General features: G+C 40.4%; 1 protein-coding gene across 1 annotated transcript in view; it reads left to right on the top strand.

Moving 5' to 3' along the window:
- The window catches only part of DOP1B (DOP1 leucine zipper like protein B), a 121,725-nt gene that overhangs the window by 52,916 nt on the left and 55,790 nt on the right, over window positions 1–13,019 (top strand). The window contains exon 12 of the mRNA XM_037831714.1: window positions 7,358–7,460. Coding sequence (XP_037687642.1) covers window positions 7,358–7,460 — 103 coding nt within the window. The remainder of the gene's footprint in view (window positions 1–7,357; window positions 7,461–13,019) is intronic.

Raw genomic sequence — 13,019 nt, 5'->3', positions numbered from 1 at the left:
TCCTGAGGAACCTCCATACTGTCTTCCAGAGTGGTTGCACCATTCTACATTCCCACCAACAATGAATAAGTGTGCCTCTTTCTCCACATCCTCTCCAGCACTTGTCATTTTCTGTTTTTTGGATAATGGCCATTCTGGTCGGTGTGAGATGATATCTCATTGTGGTTTTGATTTGCATTTCCTTAATAGCCAGTGAAGTTGGGCATTTTTTCATATGCTTTTGAGCCATTTGTATTTCCTCTTCAGAAAAATGTCTGTTCATGTCTTTTGCCCATTTTTTAATTGGATTGTTTGTCTTTCTGTTATTGAGATGCAGGATTGCTTTATATATTCGGGATATTAAACCCTTATCTGATACGTGGTTTCCAAATATCATCTCCCATTGTGTAGGTTGCCTTTTGACTTTTCTGACAAAGTCCTTTGATGTACAAAAGTGTTTAATTTTGAGGAGATCCCATTTGTCTATTTGTTCTTTGGTTGCTCGTGCCTTGGGTGTGAGGTCTAAGAAACCACCTCCTTTCACAACATCTCTAAGATACTGCCCTACATTTTCTTCTAAGAGTTTTATGGTCTTGGTGCTAATGTTTAGGTCTTTGATCCACTTTGAGTTAATTTTGGAATAAGGTGTGAGATGGACATCCTCTTTCATTCTTTTGGAAATGGATATCCAGTTCTCCAAACACCATTTATTGAACAGGCTGCTCTTTCCCAGTTACTTTGGCTTCACTGCCTTATCAAAGATCAGTTGTCCATAGATGTGAGGGTCTACTTCTGAACACTCAATTCGATTCCATTGATCAGTATATCTGTCCTTATGCCAGTACCATGCTGTTTTGAGCACTGTAGCTTTGTAATATGCTTCAAAGTCAGGTAGTGTGAGACCTCCCACTTCATTCCTCTTTCTCAAGACATTTTTGGCTATTCGGGGCACCTTACCCTTCCAAATAAATTTAGTTATTGGTTTTTCTATTTCTGTAAAGTAAGTTGTTGGGATTTGAATTGGTATTGCATTGAATCTGTAAATCAGTTTAGGTAAAATTGCCATCTTAACTATATTTAGTCTTCCAATCCATGAACATGGTATGTTCTTCCATTTTTTCAGGTCTTGTTCAATTTCTTTTAGCAGTTTCCTATAGTTTTCGATGTAAAGGTCTTTTGTGTCCTTGGTTAAGTTTATTCCTAAATACTTGATTCTTTTGGTTGCTATTGTAAATGGGATTTTTTTCTTGATTTCCTCCTCTTGTTGCACATTACTTGTGTATAGGAACACTACAGATTTTTGCGTGTTGATCTTGTAGCCTGCTACTTTGCTGTATTCATTGACTAGTTGTAGTAGCTTTGCTGTAGATTTTTCCGGATTTCCTACATATAGAATCATGTCATCTGCAAATAGTGAAAGTTTTACTTCTTCCTCTCCAATTTGGATGCCTTTTATTTCTTTTTCTTGCCTAATTGCTCTAGCTAGAACTTCCAGCACAATGTTGAATAGCAATGGTGATAGTGGGCATCCCTGTCTTGTTCCTGTTCTTAGAGGAAAAGCTTTCAGTCTCTCCCCATTGAGTGTGATGTTAGCTGTGGGTTTTTCATATATTGCCTTTATCATGTTGAAAAAGTTCCCTTCTATTCCTATCCTTTGAAGTGTTTTCATCAGGAAAGGATGTTGAATTTTGTCAAATCCCTTTTCTGCATCAATCAAGATGATCATGTGGTTCTTCTGCTTTGATTTATTGATGTGGTGTATTACATTAATTGATTTTCTTGTGTTGAACCAGCCTTGCATACCTGGAATAAATCCCACCTGGTCGTGGTGTATAATTCTTTTAATGTGCTGCTGGATTCGATTTGCGAGTATTTTGTTGAGGATTTTTGCATCTATATTCATTAAAGAAATTGGTCTATAATTTTCTTTTTTTGTAGTATCTTTGCCTGGTTTTGGTATTAGGGTGATGTTGGCTTCATAGAAAGAGTTAGGTAGCTTTCCCTCTTCTTCAATTTTTTTGAAGAGATTGAGCAGGATTGGTACTAATTCGTTCTGGAATGCTTGGTAGAATTCACATGTGAAACCATCTGGTCCTGGGCTTTTCCTTTTTGGGAGCTTTTTGATGACTGACTCAATCTCTTTACTTGTGATTGGTTTGTTGAGGTCATCTATTTCTTCTTGAGTTAATGTTGGTTGTTTATGCTTTTCTAGGAAGTTGTCCATTTCATCTAAGTTGTCTAGTTTATTAGCATATAGTTGCTCATAGTATCTTCTCATTATCTCCTTAATTTCTGCAGGGTCGGTAGTTATATTTCCTTTACCATTTCTGATTGCATTTATTTGCATCTGCTCTCTCTTTTTTTTTGTTAGCCTAGCCAGTGGTCCATCGATTTTATTGATTTTCTCAAAGAACCAACTTCTGGTTTTGTTGATTCTCTCTATTGTTTTCCTGTTCTCAATTGCATTTATTTCTGCTCTAATCTTTGTTATTTCTTCCCTTCTGCTTGCTTTGGGTTTAGTTTGCTGTTCTTTCTCTAATTCCTCCAGGTGAGCAGTTAACTCTTCAATTTTTGCTCTCTCTTCTCTTTTAATATAGGCATTTAGGGCAATAAATTTCCCTCTCAGCACCGCCTTTGCTTCATCCCATAAGTTTTGATAAGTTGTGTTTTCATTGTCATTTGCCTCGAGGTATTTACTAATTTCTCTTGTAATTTCTTCCTTTATGCACTGGTTTTCTAAGAGGGTGTTGTTTAGCCTCCATATGTTTGTGAATTTTATGACCTTCTGACTTTTATTTATTTCCAACTTCATTCCATTGTGGTCTGAGAAAGTGTTTTGTATAATATCAATATTTTTAAATTTGTTGAGACTTGCTTTGTGACCCAACATGTGGTCTATCCTAGAGAATGTTCCATGAGCACTTGAGAAAAAAGTGTATCCTGCTGTTGTTGGATGTAGTGTTCTATAAATGTCTGTGAAGTCTAGTTCATTTATCATACAATTCAACATCTCTGTTTCTTTAGTGATCCTCTGTCTAGATGTTCTATCCATTGATGCGAGTGGTGTATTGAAGTCTCCAACTATTATTGTAGAGGTATCTATTTCTCCTTTCAGTGATCGCAGTGTTTGCCTCATGAATTTTGGGGCATTCTGGTTTGGTGCATAAATATTTATGACTGTTATGTTTTCTTGATGAATTGACCCTTTTATTAATATATAGTGTCCTTCTTTGTCTCTTTTAATTGTTTCACTTTTGAAGTCTAACTTGTCTGATATTAATATAGCTACTCCCGCTTTTTTCTGGTTGTTGTTTGCATGAAATATCTTTTTCCAACCTTTCACTTTCAGTCTATGTTTGTCCTTGTGTCTAAAGTGAGTTTCTTGTAGACAGCAAATAGATGGGTCCTGTTTTTTAATCCATTCTGCCAGTCTGTGTCTTTTTATTGGGGAGTTTAATCCATTTACATTTAGTGTTATTACTGTAAGGGCAGTACTTTCTACTACCATTTTGTTTTTTGGAATTTATACGTCATATCTTATTTTTTCCTCTCCTTTTACCTTTCCTGATAATCTTCATTTCTGCACTCTTCTCCAACTCTCTCTCTCCTGTCTTTTCCTATCAGCCTGTAGCACTCCCTTTAGTATTTCTTGTAGTGCTGGTCTCTTATTCACAAACTCTCTCAGTGTCTGTTTGTCTGAAAATGTTTTAATCTCTCCCTCATTTTTGAAGGAAAGTTTTGCTGGATATAGAATTCTTGGTTGGCAGTTTTTCTCTTTCAGTATCTTAAATATATCATGCCACTGTCTTCTTGCCTCCATGGTTTCTGCAGAGAAATCTGTACATAGTCTTATTGACTTTCCCTTGTATGTGATGGATTGCTTTTCTCTTGCTGCTTTCAGATTCCTCTCTTTGTCTTTGACATTGGACCATCTGACCAGTAAGTGTCTTGGAGTAGGTCTATTGGGATCTGTTCTATTTGGGGTACGTTGTACTTCTTGAATCTCTAATTTTCTGTCTTTTATAAGAGTTGGGAAATTTTCAGTGAATATATCTTCTATTACTCTTTCTGCCCCTTTTCCCTTCTCTTCTCCTTCTGGGATACCCATAACACGTATATTTGTGCGTTTCATGTTGTCACTCAGCTCCCTAAGACCCTGCTCATATTTTTCCATTTTTTTCACCAGCTGTTCTTTTGTGTGTATGAATTCGAATGACCTGTCTTCCAGCTCACTGATCCTTTCTTCTGCCTGTTCAAATCTACTGTTGTGTCCCTCCATTGTGTTTTTCATCTCCTCCATTGTGGCCTTCATTCCCATGAGTTCTGCCATTTGTTTTTTTAAGTTTATGAATTCTTCTTTATGGTCAGCCAGTGTCTTCTTTATATCCTTCAGCTCTTTTGCTATATCTTCCTTCATTTCATCAAATTTATTTAGCATTAGTTGCCTCCACTCCTGTGTCTCAGCTGAGCTATTAGTTTGTTCCTTTGGCTGGTCCATGTTTTCGTGTTTCCTGGTATGGCTTGTTATCTTAAGTTGTCTAGGCATCTGATTCTCTTGATTAGTTTATTTTGGAGCTTGTTTTCTGTCTTTTACCTAGTGGTTTTCTTGTTGGTTGGCTTTGTTCTCTGGCCTCTGTTATTCAGTTCAACTTATTCTAGACCTCTAACTTAGGTTCTATTTAGTTGATCAGAATTTTTCCCCTCTTGTTTTTTCTGTTTCTTGCTCTGCCTCTATGTAACCTTTTTGTGAGTGGGTCTCCTTGGATATGGTCGACCCTAGTCAGATTTTCCCAGTCTAGTGAGGCCCAGGTCTCATTGGGAGGGTATGGAGTTTTCCTGAGAATGGGACCCTCCAATGAGGCCTTTAGAATTGGTGCTTTTCCTCTCCTGTCCAGCAGGTGGCGCTGGCCAGCCCGCAGCTCCCCCACCAGTGTAAGGAGGTATGGAGCCTTTAGTTCTCCTGGTGACTCTGAGCCTGTCAGGGGCGTGGCTGACTGAAGCTGGAATCTGAATTCCAGCCCCTGGGGTCTGAATTCCCAGAAGGAGGACTGCCAGTTGAGCTGGGCCTCCCTCCACTCTCCCAATCCTCAGACCTCCAGTTGTCTCTCAGGGGCACTATTCCCTTCTCCTCTCTCCTCTTTGGGGCCTCTCCAGATAGATTCCTTGGTCAGCCTGAGTTAGCAATTAAAGATGGGGCTGGAGGCCTTCAGTAGTGAATACGGAATTCAAAGACACTGTGGGTACTCTGTCTCCCCTCAAGCCCAGCCTAGTCCCTCAACCTGGGCTTTCCGATAGAAAATAACCACATATATTACTTTTATATTAAAAAAAAAAAAAAAAAAAAAGTAGAAAAGAAATCAAGAAAAAGAAAAAAGGGAAAAAAAAAGAGTCTCTTTTAAACGTCTTTCCCCAGCCTGGAAGTTTTGTCAGTGTCAGAATAGAGCATTTAAAGATATGCTTTGGGCTATTGTCTGATAATTACTCTCCAACCGCTTCAGTTCCACCCCTGCCAGGGGCTATTGAAATGCAAAGAGATAAGGGATCAGTGAGAAGCCAGAAGGGACAAAATGTAAGGGAAAAAAAAATGGCTTTTTTGGAGTCTGGGAATGGGTGCCCGCTTTTACGTGCCCCCACTTCTTGGAGCCCAGCCCTTCTTTAGCACCCCAGCTCCCAAAGTTAGTTAATTAATTTGTTAATTAATTCTGCAGTTGAGGCTGGGTTGAGCCTCCCTTCTTGCCCTCAGCAGATTGCTGTTTTTTGGTTCTTTTCTCCCCCCTTTCAGGGAGCCGGCAGCAAGACAGTCTGTGAGGTCTGGGTGGGGAGGGGCGCCAGACCCCTGGTCCGGGGAACTTACAATGTTCGCTGCGATCTCAGCTTTTCCTCCAATTCCAAACTTGAGTCCAATGTGTGACTGGTTACTGGAGACCCCGAAAACACTGTTTCATATAGTTCTTGGGTAACTGCCAGCCGGAGCCGCTGGGCCTCGAATGTCTGGGTCTTGCTCACAAGAGGTCCCTACCCGCTGCCGCAGAACTCACATTACGACAACCTGCAATGTGCTTTTTGAGGGGCGAGGGTAACAGTCTGGAGATTTATTTGCATCATAACATGTAGATCTAATTCATTCATCTTAACTTTAATAGTTTATCCTGAGATATAGGCTCGGATACGGTGTGCAGGCTGGTCTTCTAAGGCATTCTCTTCCTAAAATGAACTGCAAGATAACAAAGTGCTAATTTATAGTGAAGAAATTAACCCAGACTGGGCTGGGTTGATCACTAGATGAATCCAAAGTTACTGTGATTCAAGAAGCAATATGTATATATCCCTTTTTCTTTTTTAAGGTGTATATATATGTTTACCTATTTATCTAGTTGCCTACTTGTTTAAAAAGAAGTGTTGACTTTCAGTACAAGATAAGCAGCTAGTAGAGTTGGTCAGTGGAGTTAGACTCCTCTAGGGAAGCTGAAGAGTTCTCAGCGACTCAGGTGTGGACGAGAGCCCTCGGGTGCTGTGGAGTTGGGAGTGTGTCTCCGGTCACTCCATCAGCAGGTTGAGCAGCTCTTTGGCTGGCCGTGCTCTCCAGCCCAGGCTCCTTCACTGAGGACGTGCCTTTGGTTGGGGGTTGGGGACCCCAGATTGCTCCTGACGACAGAGCTCCAGGCCTGCCGAGAGTGGAATTCTGCAGGGGTGCAGGACCACCCTTGTCTGGTGCCCCAGGGCTGCTGTAGGAAAGCCCCACGCACTGGTAGGCTGAAACAGCAGGACTTCGCTGTCTCATAGTTTTGGAGGCCAGAAGTCCAAAATTAAGGTGTTGGGAGGATTGCACCTTCTGGGAAGTCTGTAGCGTCCTGGTGGTGGCTTGTGGGCAACACATAACTCGGTCTCCACCTCCATCACACGGCTGTCTCTTTTCCGGCTGATCCTCTACATCTGTGTCCAAATCTCCTCTGCTTAGAAGGACTCCAGTCGCATTGGATGAAGGCCCACCCTGGATTGGTAGCTTTATCTCGGCCTCACCTTCATTAATAACGTCTTCAAAGATCCTATTAACAAATGGGTTCACATCCATGGGTCTGGGAATTAGGACTTGAACGTGCCTTTGTGGGGGATGTGATTCACCCCATAACACCCTTCATCTGTGCTCATGAAGTTCAGGCCAGAGCAGGCCCATTTGGGAGACAAGCAGATTCGAGAGACTTATTGGCACTTCTCTGTTAGTTAATTTTAGTCACCAAAGCTCTGCTAGTAGAACTACAGAGGTGGTCTTTCATTCTGTTCGAAATCCAATAAGTAGCTATACTGAAAACTGTAAGAAACCCTCAGGATTATTGCAGGAGAAAGAATTAATTTGTTTTTCTTTCCTGGGCTGGCACAGACCAGCGAAACAGAGTTACACCATTGGAAAAGGTGTCAGCCCTCCGCCCACCACCTCGGAGCTCTGCACCCTCCTCGTGTTCCTGCTGGACGTCATTCCCTTGGTAAGGCAGCTTGGCCGAGATGGCTCGCTGCTCGCTGTTATTTACATCCTCATTAATGTTGTCGGCCTGTTTCATAAACTTAAATTTACTGAACAGTAGTTTTAAGTAAATACACAGCTGTGTTTCAATGTTTGTTTTGACACAGAAGGTGTAAAAGGGTGTAGTCTACTTTTATATCTTTTATGTCTTACTTAAAAGGGGTTACAACTTTTTAATCAGTTCTCAGTGGGCTGAGCCAGTTTCATAAAACAGCTGAGGAAGCGAGTGCCCTCCCGCTACTACGGTTCCTGGGGAATGAGAGTAAATATCTTGCCCAGCAAAAAGGGTGCAGTTAGCTAATTTCTGTCGGAAATAAAGTGGTACCTGTAAGGGAATAAATGCTCTCTCGGTTCTGGAGGAGAAAAGAATTTATTTACGATCTTGCAAGATGGGGCGTCCAGCCAAACACGCAGAAGGCTGGCGCGCCCGAGGAAGAGAATGGCGATGTTTAAATCTCCTACTCCTAATTCGCAAGTCCCTCCCCTGTTTCCCCATTGACTGGGTACTACAGAGGTTACAGCCTATCCGAGAACACTAACTAATTCATCTTTTGAGATTTTAATTTGTACAGCCAATCCCAGAGAGCCAACTAGCTCATTATTGAGATTTTGAACTGATTAGCCAATCCCCCCCCCAAATTTTTATTTTTTTGCTGTGAGTTCCCGCCTCTGATACTACCTCATGTCTCTTTACATCAGGCAGATTCTCTCTTCTCTTTGTCTGGGGCTTGTTTAAACTGGTTTTGCCTCCATTTCCCTTATTCCATGCTGTCTCTATGTGAAAACAAAACTTATTTCTTTCTTACAGATTCCCTCCTCTTTCTTTTTAAACACTTTTAGTTGTCACATTTTAGATTCTCAAATTTGCTAAGGGCTTTTTCACATTTTTTATCATAGGGATCTTTTTTTTTTTTTGATTCTAGTGGTTTTGATGGGTTTTTGAACTAGCCTTTGAGCACACGGGATTATGTAGCACCCATCTTTTATAAACATTTTGGCTGGAATGATAAGGAAAATTAAAATAGATGTTGCAATTCCTTTCCATTTCTCGAACCAATTTTCCAACCATTCTATGAGTGGGTTGTTAATGCTAGAATTCTTTTCTAGTTTTTGAAATAAGGCTGTTAAGCCTTGTAGGGCTTTGGTGATAGTTCCATTAGGTGCGGTATTATTGGGGATGAATGTGCGACAATTTTCCTCAACTATAGCACAGATGCCTCCTTTTTCAGCTAGCATCATGTCTAGGGCCATTCTGTTTTCCCATGCCATTCGGCTAGTGGCATCTAACTGTTCTGCTATTTTTTTAATGACATTCCTGGTATAGTTGATAAATTTTAGCTGATGATTGACATTTTTATTGATGGTGACCCACCAGAATAAGGATGATTTAAATTCTGCAGCTAATTGATTTTTAGCTTTAAACTCATTAGGAACTTTCTGGGGAACCCCTATACTATCTACAAACATTTTTTTATTGAAGGAACTAGGTACACTTTGTACATTTTTCTTTTCTCCTTTGCCTTGGGTTGGTACTTTATTACTTTCAAATGCCAGGGTAAATGAGATAGCCAATTGAACCAGAGCACAGGTTCCTCCCCACCTTTCAGGTAGTGTTGGCCAGAGGATGCCCTTCCCACAGTACCACCAGAGGTCTGCTCGGGGTATAGTTAGGCTGGAGAAGTTGCCAGTACTATCCTTGCTCACATTCCACACCTGTGTACACAAAGCCATGGTACCAAGATCCTGGAGCCCTTCTTCCCATCTGGAGAGACAGGCAGAGCGGTTTCCGGGACCAAGGTGAGACGCTGGTATGGCTTTGACACTTCCCTCCTGGACTGGAGGGAAAAGGGAGGACAACGTACTACAGCTTTCACCAGGAGTAGCATTTTGAAAGAGGAGTGTTATACATTTAAACTTTCTTTCATGCTTTTTCATCCCCAAGGGGAAGGGCATAATCTGAACAGTGGGTTGTTTGGTTGTACAAGCAAACAGTTACTTCTGTTTAGACTCTGGATGGTATGTTTGCCTCATTCTACCCAAGCATTTGTATTTCCATAACCTGTCTCTATTTCTGTGGTTTGCTTTAAGTCTTTGGCCTTAAGTATTCTAATGACCTTGGGGTCAATTTGTACTGGAGAGTTAAATTCCAGCCAAGTTTCCCTTAATGGTTTTTCCTCCAACCTGGGTTAAGACCCATCCCTCATACTGTGTGGTCCACCAAGCAGTGTTTCAAGAATAACAGGGGTTAGGTGTTTCATAAGTTATACTCTCAAATGTTTGCTCCCCAACAATCTTGCTTTCTATTTGAACAGTCTGCTTACATAAATGCTTATATTTCTTCCTCAGTTGTTGCTGATGTTTTAGATTTTTACAGCTCATTACTTGACAGACATTAAATTGTACAGTTTGAGACTTTAAGCCTTTGACTACACTTATAACCAGCTTAGCAGAACCTGTTACTTCTTGAATATAGAACATTATGATCAGTATAAGCAATTTCATCATTAAGCTATACACAGAGCACAATGCAAACATAGGGTTTAATCCAGCCCTTCCTCCCTCCTAGTATGTTCTTTCAACTGTTGCCTATTTAAGGTGATCCTTAGGGGATCTGAGGTAGGAGTCACTTTTCAGGATTCAGGTTGAGTTGCTGGATACTTATCGTCTGGTTCAGGCACCGGTCCCTTCACTCGTGTGTAATGAGTCCAGCCTCTTTCTGCCGTTCGGACTGCCGTCTTAGTTGTCAGCAAGACTTGATAGGGTCCTTCCCAGATCGGTTGAAGTTTGGATTCTTTCCATGACTGGATCAGAACCCAGCTGCCAGGCTGATGTCAATGGGCAGCAAATTCAAGAGGCAGGGTCTGAGCCAGCAGTCCACGGTGCCTGAGAGATGATAAAGTAGAAGACAAGGCCAGTATATAATTCTTAAGAAAAAGATCCTTTGTGTCTAGGGAGGGGAGCTCTCCAGTCCTCCTGGGGAAAGGCAAACCAAAAACCAAAGGCCTACACCTTGTAATTGCCTAAGTACTAAATTACACATGGCTTGCACCCCTCTAATGACTCTCCTAGTGTAAAACTGCTAATACCTGCTTTAGGTACAGACACTCTTGAAGTCATGTGCATGAAGAGCAGCAAGAACTTACCAACATTTCAGGCTAGAACAATTAGACTAAAGGACAACAATAATTTACAATAACCTAAGATTAATGAACATAAAAAGGTTTACCACTCTTAAATGCTAACTTAAAATTCAGTTTTTAGTACACCTAGTTTAGTGATACTTGAATATACGTGATTCACATATATGCATACCCTGAACATACACACAAGTTTTGCTGTTAGATGAGTAAAAACCCACTCTTCAGGGAGAGGAGGACAAGCCTTGGTGTGTAGTATTTGACAATATATGTGGTGTCTTTATTCCTGTTAGACTTAATGTTAAGATAGCAACCTGGCATTACCAAATGGAGACCTGGGAAGAGATATGAACCATTCACTGTTCTAAGTTTGTTTAATTCAGCTTTAGTGAACCTTAAACCCTTTTATAGGAACATTTACTTGCACTTTGAGTATGGACCTTTTGCTTTTGCCCAAAATATATCAGAAAAATTATTCTGCTTTTTACAAGAATACACAGTCTCATATATCTGGAATACAGACACATATAACTTATATACACACTCATAACCATACGAAACAGACATACATTCCCATTTACAAGCATGTATAGCCAATACACTACTGTTACACATACATAGAAAACTTTTACACAGTTTTTCTCACTTTTTTTTTCATTTTTCACACTATTGTGAAACTGCACACAATTGCCCAGCTTTAGAGTACACACAAACTAGTATACGCTATAAAGACACAAAGAAATAGCTTTAGTTTACTATAGATGAGTACACAGGAAATTTTTGCCAAGCTTTAAATTACACACTGACAAACTTTCACAGTTTGAAAGACTCCTACGTAATTATATTACATGCTTTTATTACATACAAATACAACTATCCCACATTCCTGTGTAAACATACAACTTAAACTCTCATTAGATTCATGAACTTTTAACTCTCAGAATGCATTCAAATACAGTCCTAAAAAATGTGCATATAACTTCCTGTATACCCTGATACACACATTAAGGGACTTTAAATGTAGCTTCCACATGCCTTAGACTTAATTACACAGCACATACTAAAATATGTAAATGTATTTATTAATACCTGTTTAGCCCCACATAAGTATATGAATAGAGAATCACACAAACCCCATGCTACAAATTTTTTTCCTCTATTTTTTTTTTTTTTTTTTTTTTAAACTGCTCCAATCACTTCTCTATCTCACTTTTGTCTGTTTCCTCCCTGGCTTGTTGACTCTCTGAATATTTCCTCTAATGGCTTATTTAGCCATTCATCAATTTTTGGATCTTCTCTGAATATTAGGCTAAAATTTCTTTATATAACTGACCTTTTAAAGTCTGAGTTATTAACAGAATGACATTGTATTCTTGGGGCTTGAGGGAGTGGGAGTCCAACCCTTTTTAGAGGCTTTTGTGGCAGCCCTTTTCTTTTCAAAGTCTGGGGTGATGTTGGGGAGATTACCTTTTTGGCCCCACCCTTCTTAAACATCGGGGTGCCACCCAGACTCTGCCTCTTCGGGGTAAAGGCTCTACCTTCTCTGAACAGTGGCTTTTCGCATTCCCCTGGGAATGTGCTCCACCCTCTGGGTTCTGAGGCGGCAAAACTTTTCTAGAGCATTGAGGCGGAAGGCCCACCCTCAACCCCCAGGGCAAACTCACCCTTTTCATGCATGTGGGCCACTCCACTCTCCCAGCCTGAGACCACTTGACTTCAGACCTCAACTTTCATCGTTCTTTGGGGATATGGGTACAGCCAATTTTATTTTAGGTGGATGCAGTCTCTCTCTTTCTCTCATAGCCGCCCTCTTTCCCATTTCCCTTTCTTCTCCCAAGAAAGGGATATTTACATAAACCAGAGTTTAAGAATCAAGTTAATTGTTATTCAGCTAGCCTTGCTAGGCTTTTTATTAATGGTTCTTACCTTTCTTTCTTTAAGAGCCTTTAGAAACAGAAACTTTTAGAAATCTCTCCATTTTTTTTTTTTTTCTTAACTTTTGGTGGGTTGTAATTACTGGAGCAGTCAGCATTAACTGGCTCTCCAATTGCCTGGGGGCATAGACTGCTTCCATTAAAACCCCAGGCTTTAATGGTTCCCGCCCCAGTGGGGGAGGGGAAACCATAAGGTGGGGGAATGCTTATGCCAGGTTTTAGTTTCTTTTTTCCCTGCAGCCACCACATGGCACAGTTCAATTCTGCCTTGGAAAAAGGTTTATTTTTATTAACATGACACACGAGGTCAGCACAAAGCCAACTCTTATCTGCCTTATATTTTGGCCAGAATATATTTGGCAGCAAAATGCCTTTTTTTTTTTTTTTTTTTTTGTCTAAACATAACAATAATATTTGATCAATTTCTTTTACCTTTTTCCTTGGTCCAAT

This window comes from Choloepus didactylus, chromosome 1 (assembly GCF_015220235.1).
Source record: "Choloepus didactylus isolate mChoDid1 chromosome 1, mChoDid1.pri, whole genome shotgun sequence".
NCBI lineage: Eukaryota > Metazoa > Chordata > Mammalia > Pilosa > Megalonychidae > Choloepus > Choloepus didactylus.
This window is presented reverse-complemented; position numbering and strand designations above follow the sequence as displayed.